General features: G+C 37.6%; 1 protein-coding gene across 10 annotated transcripts in view; it reads left to right on the forward strand.

The window, feature by feature from the left end:
• ATXN2 (ataxin 2) overlaps positions 1 to 24941 on the forward strand; it is a 118315-nt gene that overhangs the window by 62106 nt on the left and 31268 nt on the right. For 9 of the 10 annotated variants that reach the window (XM_032431515.1, XM_032431506.1, XM_032431507.1 and 6 more), the window contains exons 6-14: positions 3367 to 3491; positions 4909 to 5000; positions 5699 to 5896; positions 7357 to 7535; positions 9400 to 9609; positions 12548 to 12730; positions 14825 to 15022; positions 15373 to 15480; positions 15725 to 15795. In XM_032431515.1, the coding sequence (XP_032287406.1) occupies positions 3367 to 3491; positions 4909 to 5000; positions 5699 to 5896; positions 7357 to 7535; positions 9400 to 9609; positions 12548 to 12730; positions 14825 to 15022; positions 15373 to 15480; positions 15725 to 15795 (1364 nt within the window). The remainder of the gene's footprint in view (positions 1 to 3366; positions 3492 to 4908; positions 5001 to 5698; positions 5897 to 7356; positions 7536 to 9399; positions 9610 to 12547; positions 12731 to 14824; positions 15023 to 15372; positions 15481 to 15724; positions 15796 to 24941) is intronic. The other variant, XM_032431513.1, reaches the window with a different exon arrangement.

Raw genomic sequence — 24941 nt, forward strand, 5'->3', positions numbered from 1 at the left:
CATAACTGAGAGGTAAGAGGAAAAGCTGAGGAGCAGAACATATATATCCTGTTTGCTGGGTGTGGGGCATTGGGATACCCAAAAGAGAGGTGGTGCTTTGGTTGAGACACTTCTTTCTGATTACCACCAGGTGGCACCACTGACCCAGGGTGACTAAACCTCTGCCTAGAATCAGAAGAGGTTTTGAGAGCTGCTGTGGGGGTGGTATAGAGGGGTTTGCAGATGTGTGGGCAGGGGGATACTTGTGTATTCTTTTCCCCTCTAGTCTAGAGATTTTGGTAAACTGAATGTTTATAAGGCAGGGAATGAAGCACCTGAAGAATTTAAATCTTTTTTTTTTTTTTTTTTTAAGATTTTATTTATTTATTTGACAGAGAGAGACACAGTGAGAGAGGGAACACAAGCAGAGGGAGTGGGAGAGGGAGAAGCGGACTTCCCGCCAAGCAGGGAGCCCAATGCGGGGCTCGATCCCAGGACCCTGGGATCATGACCTGAGCCGAAGGCAGACGCTTAACGACTGAGCCACCCAGGCGCCCCAAGAATTTAAATCTTTATTATCTTTGATAATTCTTATTGTTTTTTTCTTTCTATACCTGTTATTCCTTCAGAAACAGGTAACATTTTTCTAACAGCCTTTTTGTATTCTTGCATCTTGCTTTTATTATGCTTTTGTTTCTTGCCATGGAGAATAATGAAAAATTAATATACTCTCACATGGCATTGGAAAAATCTGCATACAAATTCCCACAATTGCAATTAGATTATAGCCAGTTGATTTTCCAAACTTTGCAGAAATCCTGGCTATAGGTTGTACTATTTAAATCCAGCATTGTTTTTTTTTTCAAAAATCCAAACATGGGGTTTTCAGAATTTACAGTATTAGGTGTTGGTAATAGTGTAGGATGAAATATCCAGGTCTTGCTTCCTTCTAGCTAATAATAATACAGTGTTGACCTGAAATACAGTATTTATGACCAGGGTTTTTCCCCAGCTTCCTGACTGTATAACCTCATTTTTGTGCTCACTCTCCAATTCTGCTCTTTTTTTTTTTTTTCTTTTTAAACATCTTTCTCTAAACTCTTCACTCATCTTTAAAAAGGGACTTTCTTTGGAGGAGGTTTTAAAATTAAGGAATATCATCCTTAAAAGAAACACACCTTTTGTGTTTTCTCCGCGCCCCCCCCATTACTGCCTCAAAAGAAAGCTATCATGCTAAGTAACAACATGTGAGTAGTTAATTCCTTTTACAATATTGGTATTGTAAACAGAAATTTATGATAAAAATGTAGTAGTGAAAAAAACAGGTTACTTAATAATGTCCTGTTAATAGAGCCTAAATTGTGATCAGCAGGGTAAAACTTGGTTCAGTGAAGTGTTAGATGCTTGCTTTTCCACATTGACTTCCGTTCAGGGATCCTTTTTGATTTTATTCAGAATAATACTGATAAAAATTGATTTATCAATTTGAGTACAGCTTGGTTCAGTCCCTGTCTTTCCTAAATACTTTGGCACACACATGCACACACATGTACACACACATGGAAAAAGTCCATTTATGTAGTTGTGTAAAAATATCTCTTGCTTTGAGCTTTAATTTCTTAGATAAAGAGTATCATCTTTAATGCTGGGTTTCCATGTAATTAAATATTTTATTCACTGAAGTGGTAGATGCTTCTCAAAAAACTAAGGTGATTACAACATGAATAGGATCAGCAGTATAAATTAATAATTGTATTGCTCTTTGTAGAAGGTGACATGACTGGTTTGGAATTTTCCTGTAGTCTAGTTTTCTGAGAAAATAGGGAATTTCAGCATCCTAATGTAAGTTGTTATTGATGTTTTCTTGAAGCATTTCACGTTCTTGAAAATAAACATAGCAAAACTAATTTTTATCAAGAATTTGTACAACTATAAGGTGATAAGAGAGTATTGCTTGACTTAGGTGAATTTCACATAAAGCCAAGTGTTTAGGGCCGTTAGTGGCTTCCAGCTGAATGTGGCATTATGAAGACAACACCAGTCTATTAGAACCTCTTAGAGAGCTTTTTCAGCGCACAGTAATCTTCCAGTGTATGCTCCATCCTGCCTCCACCTGAGGCCTGCTGTTCTTGGGGGTCCCCCTTGGTACGCTCTTAGCTCTGAAAATTGCTAGCAGTGGGAGCCGTGCTGCTGGTAGAGCGAGTGGCTGAGCCCACAGGTGCAGTTATGCTTTCATTTCCTGGTTTGCATGTACACACACGCATCCACTGCTAGTTTAGGATGAGAGGAGGTAAGAGCTAGTTAGGTTTGTAGTGCCAAGCTGGCTTAAATGTGCTGGCTTGGATTTCTTATTTTGGTTATCACCTTGCCCCCTAGGGAGCCAGTGACTGTTATAGAAGTTGTACCAAATAAAAAATCCCTCTGGAATTGTCTCTATTAAAAGAGAGACAGTTGTTGATTCTTCTTTACTCCTCCTCTTTGGTGGCAGCTTATAGTATGGGTGAGGGCACAGTGACTGGGAGCTAGTATCCTTTGACAGAGCCAGATCAGCAGAAGTATTATTCCCTAGCCCTGTGCTAGGTGATACCTTGTGGGCCCAGCCATTTAAATGCAAGCCTATATCTCCAAAGCATTTTCTAATACTGTCATTGCCCAAGTAGACCTTTACTTGCCTGGTCCTAACACCCAACTAGAGAAAAATTTTCTTTGCTGGGTAGCAGCTCTGAGATATTTCCCGTCAGCTGAACATGGTGATGCTCTCACAAGCTACTGCTCCTCGGTAACATTAGAGAGGAGAGGACACAGTAAGTGAGAAAGTGAGGGTGGGAAGTCCTGGTAGATAGGCCTGCCTCCTGAACCTTTTGGGGACGATGACACTGTAGCGCCTGAACTTTGTAACAGAGTGGCTGTAGGGAAAAATGGATTCTGTGAAGGGTTTGCTCACTTAGAATGGCTTCAGTTACTAATGGCAAGACCCCTGAATATAGACATGGATTTGGAAAGTTAAAATGCATATGTTTGGATATAGGAGTTCTGAGCTTTTATTTAATTAATGGATCCGTTAAACAAAAAGCATCCTATTTTAGATGGGTTGATAGAGATTTTCTGGATCGCTTCTGAAATACAAAGTAATTATTTTTAATATAATTTAATGACTTGGTGAATGCATTAAAACATTTCATGTGGCTTAAAATTATATGGGAAGAACTGAAAGTTTTTGGAAGATTATTGTATTAGAAGCATTATACATCTGAAAGCATACCGTTAATGAATGTTACACTTTCTATATCATAATTATTTTTAGCATATCTCTGTTGATAATTTATGTGTATTACTGTTGCCCATTGTCTGACTATGTGATCTTTCAGCTAAGTCCATCCTTTGCAGATGCTTTTACTGATTCTGCTATCAGTGCTAAAGTGAATGGTGAACACAAAGAGAAGGACCTGGAGCCCTGGGATGCAGGTGAACTCACTACCAGTGAGGAACTGGAGGCTTTGGAAAATGATGTAGTAAGTAAAGTCTTTTGCTTAGTATCAGACTGTGGTCATGTGATGTGGTGTGACATCTTATTATTTGGTTTTAATTTAAGTATGTTGTCATCATTGTAGTAGATACATTTAAAGCAGCAGTCTTATTGTCTAAATAGAGATCTCCCCCCAGGCAGTAAATACAGACAAATGTTTCTTTGGGATGCTTATGAATGATTTCCATGTTTTTAAATAAACCATAATAAGCAACTTAAAATTTAAGTTGGGAAGCATGGGAAACTGGAAATACTGGCATGTTTTGCTTTGAATCCTTTACAGAATAAGGCAGCCTAAGGAAATTAGCGTCTTGTCTCTTGACCTTACCTAGAGGTACCACTCTTGGGCTTCTTGTCTGAGGAAGAGGTACTCACTATTAAGATACATAGTTAAGTTGCATTAGAAATAAAGCAGTAAGTAGATTTCTTGGTCTTAAAATTAAGATCATTCCCCACAGAAATCTGTTATTTCTAAAAGCTTTTTAGTGTATATTATTTTTACTTTTCCCATAACACATCATCTCTAAATCAAATGCTTAGTAGTAAGGACTGTCATTAGGATTCTATAAATTATGTTTGTAAGGTAGATAGAAAGTAAAATCTCTTGCCAAAAATGAGCGTTTAGGTAGCAACATTTGAATTGGATGAAGAATCTTCCATTGAATATTGTGGAGAAGTCTTTATAACAAATCTGTTTTTAATGTTTAAGTCCAGCTGTAACACTGAAAATACATAGGCAACACATCATTATTCATTTTCAGACTTCAAAGAATCCGATATAACCTAATGTGGAGGTTCTCAGGTCTCTGCACCACATCACCTATGTAGGATACGAAGCAGGTACTCCTTTTTTACTGATAGTGAGGTGGATAAACCGTTAAGTTGCCAGAGAGCATTCTGGCAATATTTATAGAAGTTTAAAACACACCTACAGTTGGTCTCACCTCTGAGAATTTATTTTTGTCCTGGTATATCCATAGGACATGCAAATAATGATGTGTAAGGATGTTTTCTGCAACATTATCTCTGATAGTGAAAAATTGGAAACATCTGTTCATCAGTAGGGCATGGGTTAAATAGATTTATTGTACCTCCATTCAATTGAAACACTGTATTTCCACTAAAAAGAATGGCATTCTGATATGGAAAGATATTCAAGACTTATTAAAAGACCAAGCAAGTTACATAACAAGAAGATCCTATTTGAATTAAAAAGGAGATTGCTCTAACTGATCATGTTCTTAATGACTACATAGAGCGCATCTGGAATTATGCCCAAGAAGTTAATAGTGGTTAACTATTGTGGCAAGATGATAGAAATTGTTAATGTAAGATATTGATTGTACTTGAATTAAAGAAGACGAATATTTTGTCATTTTGAAAAATAAACTATTTTCTTCTAGTCTAATGGATGGGATCCCAATGATATGTTTCGATATAATGAAGAAAATTATGGTGTAGTGTCTACATACGATAGCAGTTTATCTTCATATACGTAAGTTTAAAAAATTGGCTTTTATTTTACTACATTTGTCTTTGATTTTCATCAACTTATATTAGGATGTTGAATAAATTTTTCTGTTGGATTTTTTAAAAATTTATTTTACTTTTTTTTAAGAGAGAGGAAGGGGCGGGGCCAGATTGAGAGGGAGAGAGGGAATCTTAAGCGGGCTCCATGCCCAGTGTGGAGCGTGACACGGTGCTCTATCTCACAACCCTGAGATCATGACCTGAACTAAAATCAAGAGTTGGATGCTTAACTGACTGAGCCACCCAGGCGCCCCCTGTCAGATTTTAAGTTAAACAGTTACATGGAAGAATTGATCCTGTTACTACTTAAGCTGATAGATTCTCATTAAAACAGGGAATAAATGTAGTCTAGTTTACCTGTATTCTAATGTTGTGCTCTAGATAAATTTTGTTTTTGTTTTAAGTTGTAAAAACTCTTAAGTTTGCAAGTGTAGATGTTATGGGAGAAAGTCCATTTAACCAGCTTTGGAAATGTTACATTCCTCTAGGGAAAAGTGAAACAAAAAAATTTCTAATTTTGATTTATACATGAGCAGATCACTGTAACTCTTATATTTTTGTCAGTCTTTCAAACTCTAAACTCTCTTAATAGTTGATTGGGACAGATATATAAACTGTGACTTTAAAATACTCACTTTGCTTTTTTTTTTTCCCTCATGTCAGGGTACCCTTAGAAAGGGATAACTCAGAAGAATTTTTAAAACGAGAAGCAAGGGCAAACCAGTTAGCAGAAGAAATTGAATCAAGTGCCCAGTACAAAGCCCGGGTGGCCCTGGAAAATGATGATAGGAGTGAAGAAGAAAAATACACAGCCGTTCAGAGAAATTCCAGTGAACGTGAGGGCCACAGCATAAACACTAGGTATTTAAAGGAAATCATGATGCAGTATTTTGGATACACAACTCAAGGTCTGTGTGAGAAGGTGTATTGTTATTATTATATTTCATCTTCCTTTAATGTAGCTTAGGTAGAGAATGCAAGTGGAATTGGTTTAAGATTCTTTTAGAGAAAAGATTATAGTAATTTTGGAAAATATTTTTTGAGCATCAGCTCTGTGAAGCCAAGTGTTGGAAGTACAGTGATGAGCAAGCCAAGGTGTGGAAGAGCTGTTTAAAGAAAAGTGATCAGATGGGGGGATGGTGCACAGAACATAATAGCAGTTCACTAGGATTTGCTAGATTAGAGGTGTGTCCAGAGTGAGAAAGAACCAGCATGTAACCAGTGGGGTCAGAGAAAATCTCACAGAGGAGGTGACATTTTGTGATAGGATAGTAGCACTGTCTGCTGCCCAAAGAGAAGTAAGAGAGAAGCATTCCTTGCATGATGAAAAGAAATGTGAAAGAACCTGGCCAACCGGGGATGAGGCTGGTTGTTTCATGTCTGGACTACGGGGTGATGTTGAGGGTGCCGTGGTGGTAGCTGGTGAGAGGAACTGAGGTAGTGAAGGGTTTGTGTCCTGTTAAAGAGCACTTTGTAGGCAGGGGAAGGTGTGAACGAACTCTGGGACATTTGAGAATTGGCTGAAACATGGAGACCAGTTAGTGTATTGAAATTGTTCAAGTGTGAGAACTTGGTAACTATCTAGGCCAGGGCTTGTGAGAGAAAGGTTAGAAAAGCCATGGGTGAGCCTGAGGTTTATTTGATAACTAAGTTGATTGCTATTTGTACTGGTAATGGAGATAGAAAACAGCAAATTTGAGGGGAGATAAGAGTGAGCCCTTTGTTAAATTTATTGCCTTTGAGGGGCTCGCAGGTCTTTGATTCATTTATTCATAAACATGTTGAGAAACATCTACTACATATCTGGTAGGGTAAGATATAAATTCTTTCTTAAAGACGCAGCTTATAGTCTGATGATTTGAATTAAAGTGTTGTTCAGTGGGAGATGTTGAGACTGTGGGACTGGCAGTGTGGATTTAGGATTTGTCAGCATTGCTGATACTGAATGAAAAAACCAATGAATAGCCACAAAGAGAAGAAATCCAAGAGAAAACAAAGTAGAGAAAGCTAAGGACAAAGAAAGTTTTAGGAAGTCAGACCATATTTGATAGACTCAGCCATTTAGAGGTGAAGTAGGATGAGAATGAACACAAATCTGTTCAACTTTTTGCTTAGGAGGAGAATCTGAGAGAAAGGAAAGGCCAGAGGCTAGACCTCAGGGTAACATGGAAGAATTAGGGATATTTGGGAGTGAGACATTTTGTTTTAGTGTTTAACCTTTTTATAACAAGCATTCACTTCTGCCTCAATTACTTTTAGATTTGTTTCATTGGCCTGGTATCTGTTAGGATAAAATGATTTAGAGGCTCTCTCATTTTCAGGGAAAATAAATATATTCCTCCTGGACAAAGAAATAGAGAAGTCATATCCTGGGGAAGTGGGAGACAGAATTCACCGCGTATGGGCCAGCCTGGATCGGGCTCCATGCCATCAAGATCCACCTCTCACACTTCAGATTTCAACCCGAATTCTGGTTCAGACCAAAGAGTAGTTAATGGAGGCAAGTATTTTGACCAAATTTGTCAAATGTCCTCGATCAAATATATAGTAGTCTAAATATTTAAGTTTAACAAAGTTGGTAAGAGCATGCACACCTTCAGTGATTTCTGTGGAGTAGTTTTTACTTCAAAATTATTTAAAATTTGCCTTTGTGGATATCAAATTAGTAAAATTAGTATAAGTCATTGGCATATACGGTATTTAGTGTGATGAAATACTCACATATTAAGATAAAGTGCTAAATTTAACCAAAGAGAGTTCACTTGGCCAAAAAATACTCCACATATAAAGAAATTGGAAACTTTGGGTAGGTTCTCAATTTTAAAAACACTGGATGATAAAACTACTTAAACATAGTTAATATGGAAAATCCTAGTCTGTGTGAAACACTCAGTGGTTAATACAGATTAATTTTCATTAACTGTGTGCACATTTATATTCTGCTTACTTCAAGAAAGGATTTGAGGTAACTTGCTATACTAGACATGACGAAGAGTCATGTGAAGAAGATAAGAAAATGTGCTTAAAAAACAATAGAAACAACTCTTAGTTGAAGGGTGGATATTGCAGTTTAGCATAAGTACGGTGAAAGAGACTTGCATCTTTAGTAGGAAGATATTTTTCTGCTTTACCTCTAAATCTAAGATTGACTATACCTCATAGGTCACGGATCTTTCATGTGAGTCAGGGATACTGGACAGCAGTACTATAGACAATATGGAAATAGCAGTACTGTGCTCCTAACCTAGGGAACAAAGTGGACATTCAGTTTAAGATATTTAGGTTGAGAAAGTTAGAAAAGGAGAGAACATTAAGTTTCCAATTTCAGTTGTTTCTGTTGAGTCTTTCTCCAGAATTCCTCTCCAAATAAACACTCTTGAGTATTTTCTGTACTTAGTATTGGGGGTGACATTTCTTTGCTCACTGAGTAAAGAATTTTAGTTCATGAACAGAATTTTCAAGTAAAAAACCTGAAGGGGGCTAGGAAATGTATGATACTCAAGTGTGTGGAACCCTATGGAGAGGAGACCTGGACTGTTTCCTAAGATTAAGGTAAGTGATATGTAATGTTACACATTAGCTATATCTTGACCTGTGCATATCCGTCAGTGTCCGTTTATTTGGTGATGACTGCTCTCTAGTTGCATAGTTTATTAAGCAGTCACTTAAATAAGTGTTTAACTGCATGAATTACTTAGCAGGTCCCCCCTCTTTTTCTAATTTGATAACATTAAAATGTTTTTTGAAAAGGCAATGAATATTAACCTTTGTCACTCCTGTGACTCTAAAAAATAGAAGTAATGTTTTATTTCTACTAAATGGACTTGCTTAATCAGATTTCAAACTAAATTTTACCTTCAAGTACAGACTAGATGAAAATCACAGATGGTTATATAAAAACCAGCATTTTTAATGGGATATAATACCTGCTGCTTATTTTCATGTTTCAAAAGCTAAAACTAATATAGTAAGTAATCTTATTCCTGAGTTTTGTGATTTATTGTGTGAAATTACTTAGTTTATGTTATATTCCTTTTAATAATTGATTATTGAGAAACAGTAACAGAAGCAGGATTAATAGGCAAAGTCTTAACTGTCTTCTTCAATAGTATGTGTAGATCCTAATTAACCCTTTGGGAACGTGTGTTCATTTAAACAGACTTAATTTTAAGGAGGTTAAAGTAAAATGTGAATTTATGTCAGTTAAGTTATGCTAAAACTTATCACAAATCAAATGACTGTCCTCAAAGGGTTAAAATGTACAAGAAATCATTTTTGTCATTTTACTTTTTTTTCTGTTTACTTTTTTCCCTCATTTTTTTCTTTAGTTTTTATACTTTCCTTCATATCATTTGTTCTGTCAGGTGTTCCCTGGCCATCGCCTTGCCCATCTCCTTCCTCTCGCCCACCTTCTCGCTACCAGTCAGGTCCCAACTCTCTTCCACCTCGGGCAGCCACCCCTACACGGCCGCCCTCCAGGCCCCCCTCGCGGCCATCCAGACCCCCGTCTCACCCCTCTGCTCATGGTTCTCCAGCTCCTGTCTCTACTATGCCTAAACGCATGTCTTCAGAAGGTACAATACCACAATTTGTTCATGTTTTTGTTTGTCTTTGTTTAACTCCTATGTGAGTTTATAATTACAAAATAGTTTCCTCTTCATTATTTAATAACCTATAATTTCCGTGTTTTAACTTTAGTTTATTAAAACTATTTCTATTAACCTTTTGTTCATTAGAGAGAAATTTGATAAATGCTGTGTGAAGCTATGAACTATCCTGGATTTTAAGGATGGGGGTTTATCTCTGCCTGGTAATAATGATGCTCCTTTACAGCCCCAGAAGGTCTGCCCCAGGTTTTTGTCCCTCTCAATATACAGTATAAAGAGTGGTTAATGAAAAGCAGTGAACTTTCTTCACCCAGTATTGGACTTACTGTAGAACCTGTCATTTTATAGCTCCTTGGCCAAGGTACTAGTGAACCTACCTGTTGGCCAAAGGCAGTAATGGTGATTTAGGGATCCTTTTTGAGAGGGACATTCCATGTAGCTGCCTTTGTGTCTCTACCTGCTTTTAGATTATAAAACTGAGATTGGTTTTGTTTGGGGAATTTAAGAAAATTAGCTTTGTAATATTTTCTAGTGAAAGTCTAATCTGTAAGAAGTCCTTGATCTAAGATAAAAAAATTTTTTTAAAAAGATTCTATTTATTTACCCAACAGAGAGAGACACAGTGAGAAAGGGAACACAAGCAGCGGGAGCGGGAGAGGGAGAAGCAGGTCCCTAGCCGAGCAGGGAGCCGGATGTGGGGCTCGATCCCAGGACCCTGGGATCGTGACCTGAGTCGAAGGCAGATGCTTAACGACTGAGCCACCCAGGAGCCCCTAAGATAAAATATTCTTAATAAAAACCATTTGCCCTTGTCAAAAAAAAAAAAAAAAAAAAAAATCCTGTATTTCTCATGCAATGTTTGGTGCTAAGTCCACCATTGCTATATATCGAATATATGGAGATACTGTAGAAAGGTCACATTTTAATATAAATGCAGTGCATATGTTAAAAACCTATTTTCTGGATGATAAGTACTTTTGATATTATTTCAGAGTATTTGTGTTAACATTTTAATCTGATTTGTTCATTAAAATCGTGGTTGATAGAACTTTCGCTGAGACTAATAGAGTTTCCTGGCATAAAGTGCTTCCCTGGAGAAAACTATGTTGGCTACTTTTTTTTTTTTTTTAAGATTTTATTTATTTATTTGACAGACACAGCCAGAAGTGGAACACAAGCAGGGGGGAGTGGGAGAGGGAGAAGCAGGCTTCCCACGGAGCAGGGAGCCGGATGTGGGGCTCGATCCCAGGACTCTGGGATCATGACCTGAGCCGAAGACAGATGCTTAACGACTGAGCCACTCAGGCACCCCTGCTGGCTACTTTTTAATAAACTTGCCATCCAGGCAGGAGGGAGGTCATATGATACTGACTAAAGTGGCTAACCTTGAACAGCATGTTGCACTGATTTTCAAGGTGACTTCCTTGCTAGAAAGTGCTTGTAATGGTGGCCACTAAGTGAAAAGTTAAAATCTGTTGTGGTATTTGTTGTGGTGCATTGTTTGAGTAAAGCAGGACTCATTAGTGAGTATGAACGTCTTCACTATAGTAAGTTGTAGACTGCTTGTGGAGGGACTATTCATGTAGAAGTAGACCTTCTACATATTCAGAGCTGCTACATTATCCAATTTTTCTTTTTAACTAATTTGAATTAAAATGTTTTCCAGTCATGTAGTTAGGTGACACTGAAGCATTTTTCAAGTGTGAACTTCAGACGTAGAACTATTAAATACAGTGGTTTTCTGTGTTTAATATGGGAGAGTACTTTGTATTTTATGTATTAAAAAGAATGAATTTTTTTTTTTCCAAGTTAGAGTTTGATTTCACTGAACTATGCCAACCAGCTTTCTTGGTCTTTTTCTCTAAATGGGTATAAAAAATTTATATGATGTGCATATACCTAATTCTTAAATTATTTTTTTATGTAAATCACCTCTCCAGTTGAAAACTATAATATATAACATTAATATTTCTTTTTAATATTCATGATTAAATTTCTACTGACGGTACGAATTTATTTGACATTCTTAAGATTTTGACAGGAAGGTGAGGGTGAGGAACCTTGGCTTTGACATTAAGGATGAGTTTTGCTGAGTATTAGCATTGTCTGGCTTTTCTACTGAGAGCCATTCTGTCCACTGATTTCACCTGATTGTTCAAATGCAGAGTAGACTTCTTTAGAAATAGAAATCACTAATGGGGTGACAGAATTAATGATCTAGAATTTTTGACAATTCATATATGCAAATTTCTTCTTCACATGCCAGTTTTAGTCTTTCAGGTCATGCCTTTCAGCTCATAGCCTGTTCAGTCTGAGAAACTGCTTACACATGAAGACTGTTTTAAGGCATGGGTTGTAAAATTTATTGTCATGTTTCAGTAGTATAAAAGTACATAGGGATTAATATTCTTTTTGTTTCAAAATCTTTTTTTCTAATTTTAGAAAGTTTGAGGGAAAAAGCTAAAAGTATGTGGTAAAATAAGACTGACCTAACTATCATGTAACTGTAACTTCTGTTAATATTTTATTATATTTATTTTTATATGCCCATAAGTAATGGATATAGATTAAACAAATAAAAATCTTTGGAGAGTTACAATATGTTTGATTTCTTAACACCAACTTCATCCCTCCCTTTCTTTAAAAAAACAGGGAAATAATATAAAATTTATTTATAAAACCTTGTGGCATTCCACAAAATAATTCTGAAAGAATATGGCCCAAAATACAGTTTTTTGGTTTTGTTCTTTCTTTTATAACCAAGGAGAAACGAGAGAGAGAGCAAGAGAGAGAGAGAGTGTGTGTGTGTGTGTGTGTGTGTGTGAATAGGGTTTATGTATTTAGCAGAAAAGTTGTACTGATGGACGTTGTAGCATTTATGTGATGTTCACTATTCCTTTCTTAGGGCCTCCAAGGATGTCCCCAAAGGCCCAGCGACACCCTCGAAATCACAGAGTTTCTGCTGGGAGGGGTTCCATTTCCAGTGGCCTAGAATTTGTATCCCATACCCCACCAAGTGACGCAGCTGCTCCCCCAGCAGCAAGAACTAGTCCTGCGGGGGGCACATGGTCATCAGTGGTCAGCGGGGGTAGGTAATACTTGGCTTAGAGCATAATGACAGTGTTCATTTTGTAACTCTGCTGCATGTAAAAAGGGCTGAGCTTAAGCTCTGTTTGAGGAATAATAAGTGTATATCTTAAAATTAGTGGAGTAACCAGGAATTGGGAAAACTGTATTTTTATTCTGGCTTCCACCACATATTCACCGTATGTTAGAGCAAACCATGTGATTATTCTGAATTTCAGTTTTCTCAGTGGATTAGAGTAATTTTTGCCTGTTCTACTTTATGGACTTGTGATAAGATTCATATGAGGTTCATAAGTTAGGAATATATTTCATAGTTTTATAAAGTACCACTCAAATACAAAACAAATACAGTATGTAACATCATTTGGACAGACTGTATTTCCTGTCTTAGCAATTTTGTCTGTGGATTAATTCCACAAACATTTGCTTGGGGCTTACAGTGCTGTGTATTTCTGTAGCATCTGTATATGGCACTAATTACTGATTGTATTTTCTTTTTTTTAAAGATTTTATTTATTTATTTGACAGAGAGACACACAGCGAGAGAGGGAACACAGGCAGGGGGAGTGGGAGAGGAAGAAGCAGGCTTCCTGCAGAGCAGGGAGCCCGATGCGGGGCTCGATCCCAGCACCTTGGGATCATGACCTGAGCCGAAGGCAGACGCTTAACGACTGAGCCACCCAGGCGCCCCTGTATTTTCTTTATAAGGAATATAAAAAACATACATGACGGGCCCAAGTTTTATCTGTGATTAGCCCAAGGAATGTGCTGATAGCAGCTATAAAACTATAAAAGATACATAAAAAGACTAACTGTAAGCTTAGTCCAAAACTGCTTTTGCTATTTAATGTTTTGCTTCCATGATAACTGTGGAGAGTTAGGACATGCAGTGATTGTGGTTTTTTATTCATGATCTATCTTAATCAGCATATAGATTTTTAAGAGGGAAAAGATCTTTAAGCTTAAACAAAAATATACCCAACTCTTTTAAATTAGTCGATACACATTGCTTAGCATCATGTATGTATAATTTCATGGTAAATTCCTTTGTATGTTCTGTTTGGTCCTCAAGACCAAAGGAAATTAGATATTAGAAATTAGATATTTTATTAACGTAATCTAATTAGAAATTAGATATTAGGTATTAGAAAGAAATAATTCACTTAGCAAGAAAATAGAATTTCTAAAAATCTTTATTTCTTCAGTTGTACCATTCATCATTTGACATTACTCAGAGAATCTGGAAGTGAATTTTGAGAGTAACAACATAATTATAGAAATGAAACAATAAAAACTGTTATTAGAAATACACACAGAATGGTGTTATAGTTTCAGTTTTTTATACTAATTAGAAAAATGACAGTTGTTGGATGGTTTCCTTCCGTGATCCTATGACTTAAAAAAGTAAAGAACCACTAAATTGAAGTAAAGGAACCATTTTCTCTAAACCTTTGAATCTGAGTTCTACAAATAGGTTTATAATGGAATAAGAAACCTCTTAGTTGTTTACTTGAGGACAGGTGGAACAGGAACCCTGGTGGATTATCTTCTGCTTTTGGCTAAATTGGTTCCCCGATTTTCTTAGTTATTGTAAAGTGCCTCTTGAGGTGGCTAGAAAGAACATACAGGATTGGCTGCAAGCTGCCAAAAGGTGTTTGAGTTTATTATTTGAAGGAGGAACAGATAAGCCTGTTTCTTTGGGATCTACCACCCCACTATTAAAGAAACATCTCACTTCTTAGTGGGGAATGTTGCTGTCTTCATCTTAAAAAGTGGGGTTTATCCTGTCTTAAAATCCAGTTTCTAATTTCATTTAAAGGTACTGCCCTTTAGAATTAATCTAATCTATTTAGTTACAAGGAAAAACTACAGTTGTATTTAGGTATTAGTAATTGTTGTCATTCTTCAGGTATTTGTGTTTTCAATTACCACCACTATTCCCTAAGACTTTGGAAAAGAAAACAGGGTGATGGGATAAAGAGTAATTGGGATGGTGGTTGACTAGGACTATTTTACCTAAATTTTCTAAGAAGCCTCTTTGAGGAAGTGACATTTGAGCTGAGAATGTAATGGATAACTTTTCTCTTTCTTGTAGTTCCAAGATTATCCCCTAAAACTCACAGACCCAGGTCTCCCAGACAGAACAGTATTGGAAATACTCCTGGTGGACCAGTTCTTGCTTCTCCTCAGGCTGGTATTATTCCAGCTGAAGCTGTTGCTATGCCTGTTCCAGCCGCATCTCCTACACCTGCCAGTCCTGCATCCAACAGAGCTGTTACCCCATCTATTGAGGGTATGTAAGAGAGGGCTTCCAGCTCCACGTCATTTGTGAAGTTGAGTGACAAATGCTATGTTTGTTCATAGTTATATATTTGAGTATATATTTAAAATTTTATGTAAATGAAGTTGTTTAATACTACTAATTTCATATATGTTATTCTTGAATGTTTGCTGTTACGAGGGTTAACATTCCTAGGTAGTAAATATCAATATAAATAAAGTTGTTGGTGTTTCATTTATCTGCAAAGGAGAAAGCTTCTGGTTAAATGGAAATTTTTTTCCAAAAACCATAGGACATAAAAATTGTTGATTACTTTCCCATTTTACTTTATTATTATTTTTTTAAATATGTATTTTTTTTAGCTAAGGATTCCAGGCTTCAAGATCAGAGGCAGAACTCTCCTGCAGGGAATAAAGAAAATATGAAACCCAATGAGACATCACCTAGCTTCTCAAAGACAGAAAATAAAGGTTAGAGCGTTAAATAGTCTTTCAGTATAATTGTGGAAATGGGAAGGAGATGTCTAAACTCATGCCCAGTACAGATTGTTTTTGGTCAATGCTTTTTCTTAGGATTGTGCACTTTTAAATGCATAATTTGACAGATGTCAAAATCTGTAATTAATATATTGAATAAAAGCTTATTTTCATTTTAAGTTAATTTTAAGTTAAAGATTTACAATAAGTTGATATTTAACAGTTTGTAATTTTACAGGTATATCACCAATTGTTTCTGAACATAGAAAGCAAATTGATGACTTAAAGAAGTTTAAGAATGATTTTAGGGTAAGTTGTTATTGATTGAATTAGAATTTTAAAAATGAATATTAAACATGATTAAGAATTTTTATATCCTTCATTTACAAAAATGCATTATATGCATACCCAGAAGCATTGAACCATGTCTGTAGAAAGCTAAACATTCTTAAAGTTGTTTTTGTGATTTTAAATTATTTATTTATTTTATTTACTTATTTTTAGAGAGTGAGCTTGGGGGAGGGTGGAGGGAATAAAGGGAGAAGGAGAGAGAGAATCTTGAGCCCACTCTGGGCTGAGCGCAGAGCCTGAAACAGGGCTCAATCTCATGACCCTGAGCTCATGACCTGAGCCGAATCAAGAGTCAATCGCTTTACCAACTGAGCCACCCAGGTGCCTCTTCCTGTGCTTTTAAGTAGGTAACTAAAATCAGGAGCTTTGAGAAGTATACAGATAACAAATGAAAGAGAATATAATTTTGACATTCGAAGCCAGTCATAACATAAGTTATTATTTGATGCTTATTTGATTACTTTATTCAGTGAAGAGTAAAGCAAAGCCAGGGCATTAATTATCTGATGGGGCTAGTGGAAGATGTAATGGACCCTGGTGTTCTGAGATAGTTGCAGATTTACACTTTGTACACAAATGTATTGTGGTAGAAATTGGTCTTTAATACCATTTCTCTGCCTTAAGACTTGCTGAACATACTCTAATCTCTTTTGGATGAACATTGCATTCTTTCACACAGTGTTTACTATAATACATTTTGTATATCAAGTAATTTTGGGACCACTCAAGAAGTCATCCTGAAACTTAGTTTCTTAGAGGAAAAGATCGGATTATCAGCCTTTGGAAAAAACAACTGACTTAAGAGATGAATCAGTCAAAGGCAAAAGGCAGCCTTTTCCTAGTCTGTGTTAGCTTCCTAAAAATTAATAATTTTTTGCTGATAACTTCATATTTATTAGCACCATTCAAAATATTACATATCATATTTTATCATAGTTGTATCTATTCAGCTTTAATGCTGTTAGTGGTTGTGAATTTAAATTTAAATTTTTTAAGCCATAGCTAATCCATGGACATGATACGGAGAATTATTTTTATTTTTTTATTTTTTTAAAGATTTTATTTATTTGACAGAGAGACACACAGCGAGAGAGGGAACACAAGCAGGGGGAGTGGGAGAGGGAGAAGCAGGCTTCCTGCTAAACAGGGAGCCTGATGCGGGGCTCGATTCCAGGACCCTGGGATAATGAACTGACCCGAAGGTAGACGCTTAACGACTGAGCCACCCAGGCGCCCTGATACGGAGAATTATGACTGAATGCCCAGATATCAAGCTTAACATGTCATGCACTCCCAACACAGTTGAAGCCCTCCTGTGTACTTGGTCTCCTTAGCTGCATCCTCCTGCCAGAGGGAAGGGTTTCTTTCCTGTGCAGTTCTTTACATTGCATCTGAATAGATTCCTAAGGAATAAGTGATATTGTTTTGCATAATCTTCCATTTGATGTAAATGAGCTTATGCTATAGGTATTGCCTATTTCCTTTTATTCTCTCAGCATTACTTTTTACAGTGAAGCATTCAGTCCTTACTTACTTACATTGAATTTATTATGAAGGAAAGAAAAATTTTTATTTAGAAGCATATGAGTAGTATCTTTCTTGTAACAGTCTTATTGACATATAATTTACATGTCATACATTTTAGCCATACAAAGTGTACAATTCAGTGGCTTTTAGTATATTCACAGAATTGTACAGTCATTACCACAGTCAATTTTAGAACATTTTCTTCACCCCGAAAAGAAACCCCATACCCCTTAGCAGTCACTCCGCTTTTGCTTTCAAACACCTCCCCCTCACCCCTTTCCGTAGGTCTTAAACAGTCTGCTTTCTTTATTTTTTTATTTTTTTTATTTTTTTTTTATTTTTTTATTTTATTTTATTTTTTTTATCTGAGAGAGAGAATGGGAGACAGAGAGCATGAGGGGGGAGGATCAGAGGGAGAAGCAGACTCCCCGCTGAGCAGGGAGTCCGATGCGGGACTCGATCCCGGGACTCCAGGATCATGACCTGAGCTGAAGGCAGTTGCTTAACCAACTGAGCCACCCAGGCGCCCCTATTTTTTTATTTTTTAAAGATTTTATTTATTTATTTGAGAGAGAATGAGATAGAGAGCATGACAGGCGGGAGAGTCAGAGGGAGAAGCAGACTCCCTGCTGAGCAGGGAGTCCAATGCGGGACTTGATCCCGGGACTCCAGGATCATGACCTGAGCCGAAGGCAGTCGCTTAACCAACTGAGCCACCCAGCTGCCCCTGCTTTCTTTATCTATATACAGTTGCCTATTCTGGACATTTCATATGAATGGAATCCTCATATGAGGCCTTTTGTGTCTGGCTTCTTTCACTTAGCATAATGTTTTCAGAGTTCATCCATGTTGGAACATCTATCATTGCTTTTTTTTTTTTTTTTTTTTTTTTAAAAGATTATTTGAGAGAGAGCATGAGAGTGTGTGTGCGAGCAGAGGGAGAGGGAGAGAGAATCTCAAGCAGACTCCCTGCTGAGCAGGGAGCCCACTGTGGGGCTTGATCCCACAACCCTGAGATCAGGACCTGAGCTGAAACCAAGAGTTGGTCACCTAACCCAACTGCACCACCCAGGTGCCCCAGTACTTCATTGCTTTTTAATAATACTCCATTATATGAATAGACTACATTTTTTTTTTTTTTTTTAAAGATTTTATTTATTTATTTGAGAGAGAGAGAATGAGAGACAGAGAGCATGAGAGGGAGGAGGGTCAGAGGGAGAAGCAGACTCCCTGCCGAGCAGGGAGCCCGATGCGGGACTCGATCCTGGGACTCCAGGATCATGACCTGAGCCGAAGGCAGTCGCTTAACCAACTGAGCCACCCAGGCGCCCTGAATAGACTACATTTTATTTATCCATCAGTTGATGTCTCTTTGAGTTACTCACACTTTTTGACTATTATGAATAATGCTGCTATGAATATTAGTGTAGTTTTTGTTGTGGACATATATATTCATTTCTCTTGGGTGTATATATGTAAGAGTAGAATTTCTGGGTCCTGTGGTAACTCTGTCTTTAACCTTTTGAGGAAAATTTCCAGACTGTTTGCCAAAGCAACTTCAGTATTGTATATTTCCACCACCAGCATTTAAGGATTTCTGTTTCTCCACATCCTTGCCAACACTTGTTATTGTCTTTTTTATTATAGGCATCCTTGTGGTATCTCATTGTGGTTTTGATTTGCATTTCTCTGTTGGCTAACGATGTTGGGCATCTTTTTATGTGTTCATTGGCCATTTGTAAATCTTTTTTAGAGAAATGTCTATTCAGATCCTTTGCCCATTTTAAAATCTGAGTTGTCTTACTGACTTCTTTATGTATTCTGTGTACAAGTCTCACATGTGATACATGGTTTGCAGTTTTTTTCTACCATTCTTTCGGTTGTCTTTTCACTTTCTGGATGTTGACCCTTAAAGGACAAAAATTTTTGATTTTATTAAAGTCCACTTTATCTCTTTTTTGTTGCTTGTGCGTTTGGTGTCATATCTCAGAAACCATTGCTTAATCCATAGTCATAAAGATTTACTCTTACTTTCCTCTAAGAGTTTCATTTAGGGCTATGATCCATTTTGAGTAATTGTTTTATATAGTGTGAGGGTAGCCTTCCAGATTTATTCTTTTGCTTGTTGCTCTTACTTGTCCCAGCACTTTCTCTTTAAAAGATACTGAATTGGGGGCGCCTGGGTGGCTCAGTTGGTTGGTTGTCAGGTTCTTGGTTTCAGTTCGGGTTGTGATCTCGGCGTCGTAGGATTGAGCCCCGTGACGGGCTCTGCACTCAGCGTGGAGTCTACTTGGGATTCTATCTCTGTCCTTCCCCCAGCTTGTGCTTGCTGTCTCTCTCTCTCTAAAATAAGTAAATACAATCTAAAAAAGAAAGAAAAGATACTGAATTGAATAATCTTTGCACTCTTGTGGAAACTCCATTACTGGACTCTGAATTCTCCTCCATACATCTGTATGTCTCTTCTTATGTCAGCAACACACTGTCTCAATTAGAATTAGTGTTTTTGTTTTGTTTTTTAAGGTGGGGAGGTAAGGGGCAGAGGGAGGGGAGAGAAAGTCTTAAGCAGGTTCTACGCACAACGTGGATTCCAACACAGGGCTCAGTCTCACAACCCTGAAATCATGACCCGAGCTGAAATCAAAAGTCGGGTGCTTAACCGACTGAACCACCCAGGTGCCAGTAGAGTTAGCGTATTTTTAAAAAGCTCATAACTTCATTTAGTAGAAAACATTTTGGTTCTCATATTATCAGTTCACAACTTTCTGTAAATCTTCTTTAACACTTGACTCTTAAAGTCCAAGTGGTTGTAGGATTAGAACTCTACCTCTTTAGGAATTCTAATCTTATTACTATTGGGAGCCTGAATAATTGAATGTATTATTAAGTCTCCTACAAGTAACTTTCTGTCCATAAATGAGTACTGGAAAGCAAGGAAATGGTATTAAAAAATGTTTGAGGGTGAGCTTTATATTTCTCTGAAGGTAAAGCTTTGTATTTCTCTGAAGGTAAAATAATGTTAGTGGTTTACACATACTGAATATTTCCTGTGTCCCCTATACTGTCCTAAGTGCTTATGTGATAAATCTTTTTATTGTCCTAACATCCCTTTGAAGCAGGCTCTATTATTATTTCCAGTGTGTATATTAGGAAACTGAGGTAAAGACAAATAATTTGCCAAGAATCACATGGCTAGTAAAAGGCCTGGCCATCTGTGTGTTTAGGTTTTTAGTACTGCTTTGGATAGTACCTAATGCACTGCCACTGTTCAGTGAATGAATCCTCAGAGCCATCCTCATGATATGCATATGGCCTTAAACTATGGTGATTCACAGAGATCTCTGGTCTTTCATTGAGACAGAGATAGGAGTACTCTGTACTGTGGTTATATTTTTTCTTTTCATTTTCCTTGACAGCCATCTGCAGGATCTAATATAGCTATGTGCACGTTGCTGATAGCTTTATTTGTATAAGAATTGCTAGTAATTTGATCTGTTACAGATTAACGGGGGGTTTGGAGGTAAGTAGACTGTCTGGTTTGAATCTTCCCTTTACAAATATCATATGTATAACATTGAAGCATGTTACGTACTTCTCCCAAGCTGAAATGGGATTATTGTAGAACCAGTTTCAGTGTTCTTATGAGAATTAAGTGAGATACTACTATAAAGTGTTCAATATAGTACATGATACATATAGTGTGTATTCAATTCTTATTACCAAAAAATAACGTATCCCAGTGTTTTACTGACAATCAATATTTTCTTGTTCTCTAAGTCTCATAAGAATTTCAGTTTTCCCATTAAATGTCCATACTACCCAAAGCAACCTAGAGATTCAGTGCAGTCCCTATCAAAATTGCAATGGCATTTTTCACAGAAATAGAACCAACAATCCTAAAAATTTTGTGTTACTACAGTAGCCTTCAAATAGCCAAAGCTATCTTGAGAAAGAAGAGGAAAGCTGGAGGCATCATGCTCCCTGATTTCAAACTATATATAAAGCTGCAGTAATAAATAAAAGTATGTTCTTGGCATAAAAATAGACACATAGGTCAATTATACAAAATAGAGAGCCCAGAAATGAACCCATGCACATATAGTCAATTAATTTACGACAAAGGAGCCAAGAATATAGAATGGACAAGGGAGGGGCGCCTGGGTGGCTCAGTCGATTAAGCATCCGACTCTTGATTTCATCTCAGGTCATGATCCTTGGGGTCCTGGGATCAAGCCCCACGTTGGGCTCCACACTCAGCAGGGAGTCTGCTTCTCCCTCTGCTCCTCTCCCCACTTGTGCACTCTCTCTCTCTCAAATAAAATCTTAAAAAAGAAAAAAAGAAGAAGAAGAATGGGGGAAGGGACAGTCTCATCATTAAATGGTGTTGGGAAAACTGGAAACCACATTTAAAAGAATAAAACTGGGGCATCTAGGTGGCTCAGTTGGTTAAGCATCTGACTCTTGATTCCAGCTCAGGTCATGATCTCAAGGTCAGGAGATAGAGCACTGCGTCAGCTCCACACTCAGTGCAGAGTCTGTTTGGGATTCTCTCTCTCCATCTCCCTCTGCCCTTTCCCCCGCTCACGTGTGCCCTCTCTCTCCTCTCTCTACAATAAATAAATAAACAAGAAAAAAAAAGAATGAAACTGGACCATCTTACACTCTACATAAAAATTAACTCAAAATGGAATAAAGACTTGAAAAAAACTCCTAGAAGGAAACATAGGCAGTAAGCTCCTTGACATTGGCAGTGATTGGCAGTGGTTTTTTAAATTTAACGTCAAAAGCAAAAGTAACAAGAGCAAAAATAATGCGCAGCAAAGGAAACCAACAAAATGAAAAGGAACCTACTGCATGGAGGTAATATTTGCAAATCACATAACTGATAAGGAGTTAATATCCAACATATATAAAGAACTCCTACAGCTCAGTAGCAAAAAAAAAGAGGACGAAGAAACTGATTTAAAAATGGCCGAGGATGTAAATAAACCCTTTTCTAAGAAGACATACAGATGGCCAACAGGTACATGAACAGGTGCTCACCACTAATCACCAGGGAAATGCAAATCAAAACCACAATGAGATATTGCCCACGCCTTTAGAATGGCTATTACCAAAAAATTAAGGAAATAACAAGTGCTGGCCAAGATGTGCACTTTTGACAGAAACATAAGTTGGTGTAGCTGCTAAGGAAACCAGTATAGAGGTTCCTCAAAAATAAAAAAATTAAAAATAGAACTACCGGGGCGCCTGGGTGGCTCAGTCGTTAGGCGTATGCCTTCGGCTCAGGTCGTGATCCCGGGGTCCTGGGATCGAGCCCCGCATCGGGCTGCCCCCTCAGCGGGAGGCTGCTTCTCCCTCTCCCACTCCCCCTGCTTGTGTTCCCTCTCTTGCTGTGTCTCTCTCTGTCAAATAAATAAATAAAATCTTAAAAAAAAAAAAAAATAGAACTACCATATGATCTAGCAGTTCCATTTCTGGGTATTTATACAAAGGAAATGAAAATACTAACTCAAAAAGATAGCTGCAGTGAACCCCCATGTTCATTGCAGCATTATTTACAATAGCCAAGACATGGAAGCAACCTGGGTGTCCATTGATGGATGAATGGATAAAGAAGATTGTGCATGTGTGTATATATGTATATACAAATGCACACACGTATATGTATCTATTACAGGTACAGATGTGCACATGTGTGCGCACATACACACATATATGTAAGGGAATATTGAGGCATTAAAAGGAAGGCTATCCTGTCATTTGCGACAATGTGGTTGGACTTTGTGGGCATCATGCTAAGTGGAATAAGATAATTGCATAATCTCGCTTATGTGTGAAACCTTAAAAAAGAAAAAAAACCTTCAGATTCAGATTGATGGTTACCACAGGCAGGGGGCAGTAAAATGTGTGAATGGCATCACAACATAGAAACTTCTTTTTTTTTTTTTTTAAGATTTTTATTTATTTATCAGAGAGAGAGAGAGCACAAGCAGGGGGAGCAGCAGAGGGAGAGGGAGAAGCAGGCTCCTCACTGAGCAAGGAGCCCGATGTGGGACTCGATCCCAGGACCCTGGGATCATGACCTGAGCCGAAGGCAGACGCTTAACGACTGAGCCACCCAGGCGTCCCATATAGAAACTTCTTTTTATAAAATAAGTCATGGGGGTGTAATGTTCAGCATGGTGACTATAGTCAGTAATACTGTATTGTAATATTTGAAAGTTGCTAAAAGGATTGATCTTAAGGGGGCGCCTGGGTGGCTCAGTCATTAAGCATCTGCCTTCAGCTCGGGTCATGATCCCAGGGTCCTGGGATTGAGCCCCACATCGGGCTCCCTGCTCAGCGGGAAGCCTGCTTCTCCCTCTCCCACTCCCCCCGCTTGTGTTCCCTCTCTCGCTGTGTCTCTCTCTGTCAAATAAATAAATAAAATCTTTAAAAAAAAAAAAAAAAAGAATTGATCTTAAAAGTTCTTGCCATAAGAAAAATTTATAACTGCAGTTATGGCTATTAACTAGACATTGATTATTTTGCAGTATATACATATATTGAATGATTGTGGTGTATACCTGAAACTAATACGTTTATACATTAATTATGTTTCAGTAAAAAAAAGTTCAATTTTGGGGGGGAAAAATCTCAGTTTTCACTTAGGTTTACTTAGTATACTGCAGATAGGAAATATAGCTGAATGCTGAAAAGCATGAACTGTGCCTTAGTTTATCCATTTGCAAGGTGGTGATAAAAGTGTCTACATCACATAGGTCTGTTGTAGCAACTAAATGAATGAGTTTGTAAATCATTTAGAACAGTGTCCAAACCATATATTCCATTATATGAATAAGATAAAAAAAAGTCTCATTTTTGCCTAACTCAGAGACTTTTGTAAATACTCAAGAAATCTTATGCAGTATACAGTTGGTCTGTTATGTAGGTAGCTTCTACTAAAGATTTATCTGAACAAACGCTGGCTTAAATATTAAATGCCTATATTGTGACTTAAGTAGCCACTGGGTCCAAATAAATGATCCTATCACCTTTTGCCATGAGCTGCTTGTGGATTCTGTAACTATATTGGTGATGCAGTGAAGCTTGAGATGCCCCCAAGATGCCAGCATGCCAAGGGCCTTAGTAGTGAGACTGACATTTGTTTGCCCATCCTGAGGCTGGGGAGAGAGTTTGTTTCTGTCCAACCCTTGCAGTCCCTTCTTGCTGCCTGGGGCTGCTCCTGTATTCTCATTGCTACTTCGGCTTCCTTTTTTTTTTTTTTTTTTTTTTTTTAAGATTTTATTTATTTATTTGACAGAGACACAGAGAGGGAACACAAGCAGGGGGAGTGGGAGAGGGAGAAGCAGGCTTCCCACTGAGCAGGGAGCCCAACGTGGGCCTCGATCCCAGGACCCTGGGATCATGACCTGAGCTGAAGGCAGACGCTTAATGACTGAGCCACCCAGGCAGCCCACTTCGGCTGCTTCTACTTGGTGCCTTTTTCCTTCTCTTTTTCTTGTCGTTTCCTTCAGCTGCTGCTTTTTTCTTTCTTTGGAGTATGGCATCTTCATTCATCTTCAGACAGTAGT

This window comes from Phoca vitulina, unplaced genomic scaffold, assembly GCF_004348235.1.
Source record: "Phoca vitulina isolate PV1807 unplaced genomic scaffold, GSC_HSeal_1.0 scaffold46, whole genome shotgun sequence".
Taxonomy (NCBI): domain Eukaryota; kingdom Metazoa; phylum Chordata; class Mammalia; order Carnivora; family Phocidae; genus Phoca; species Phoca vitulina.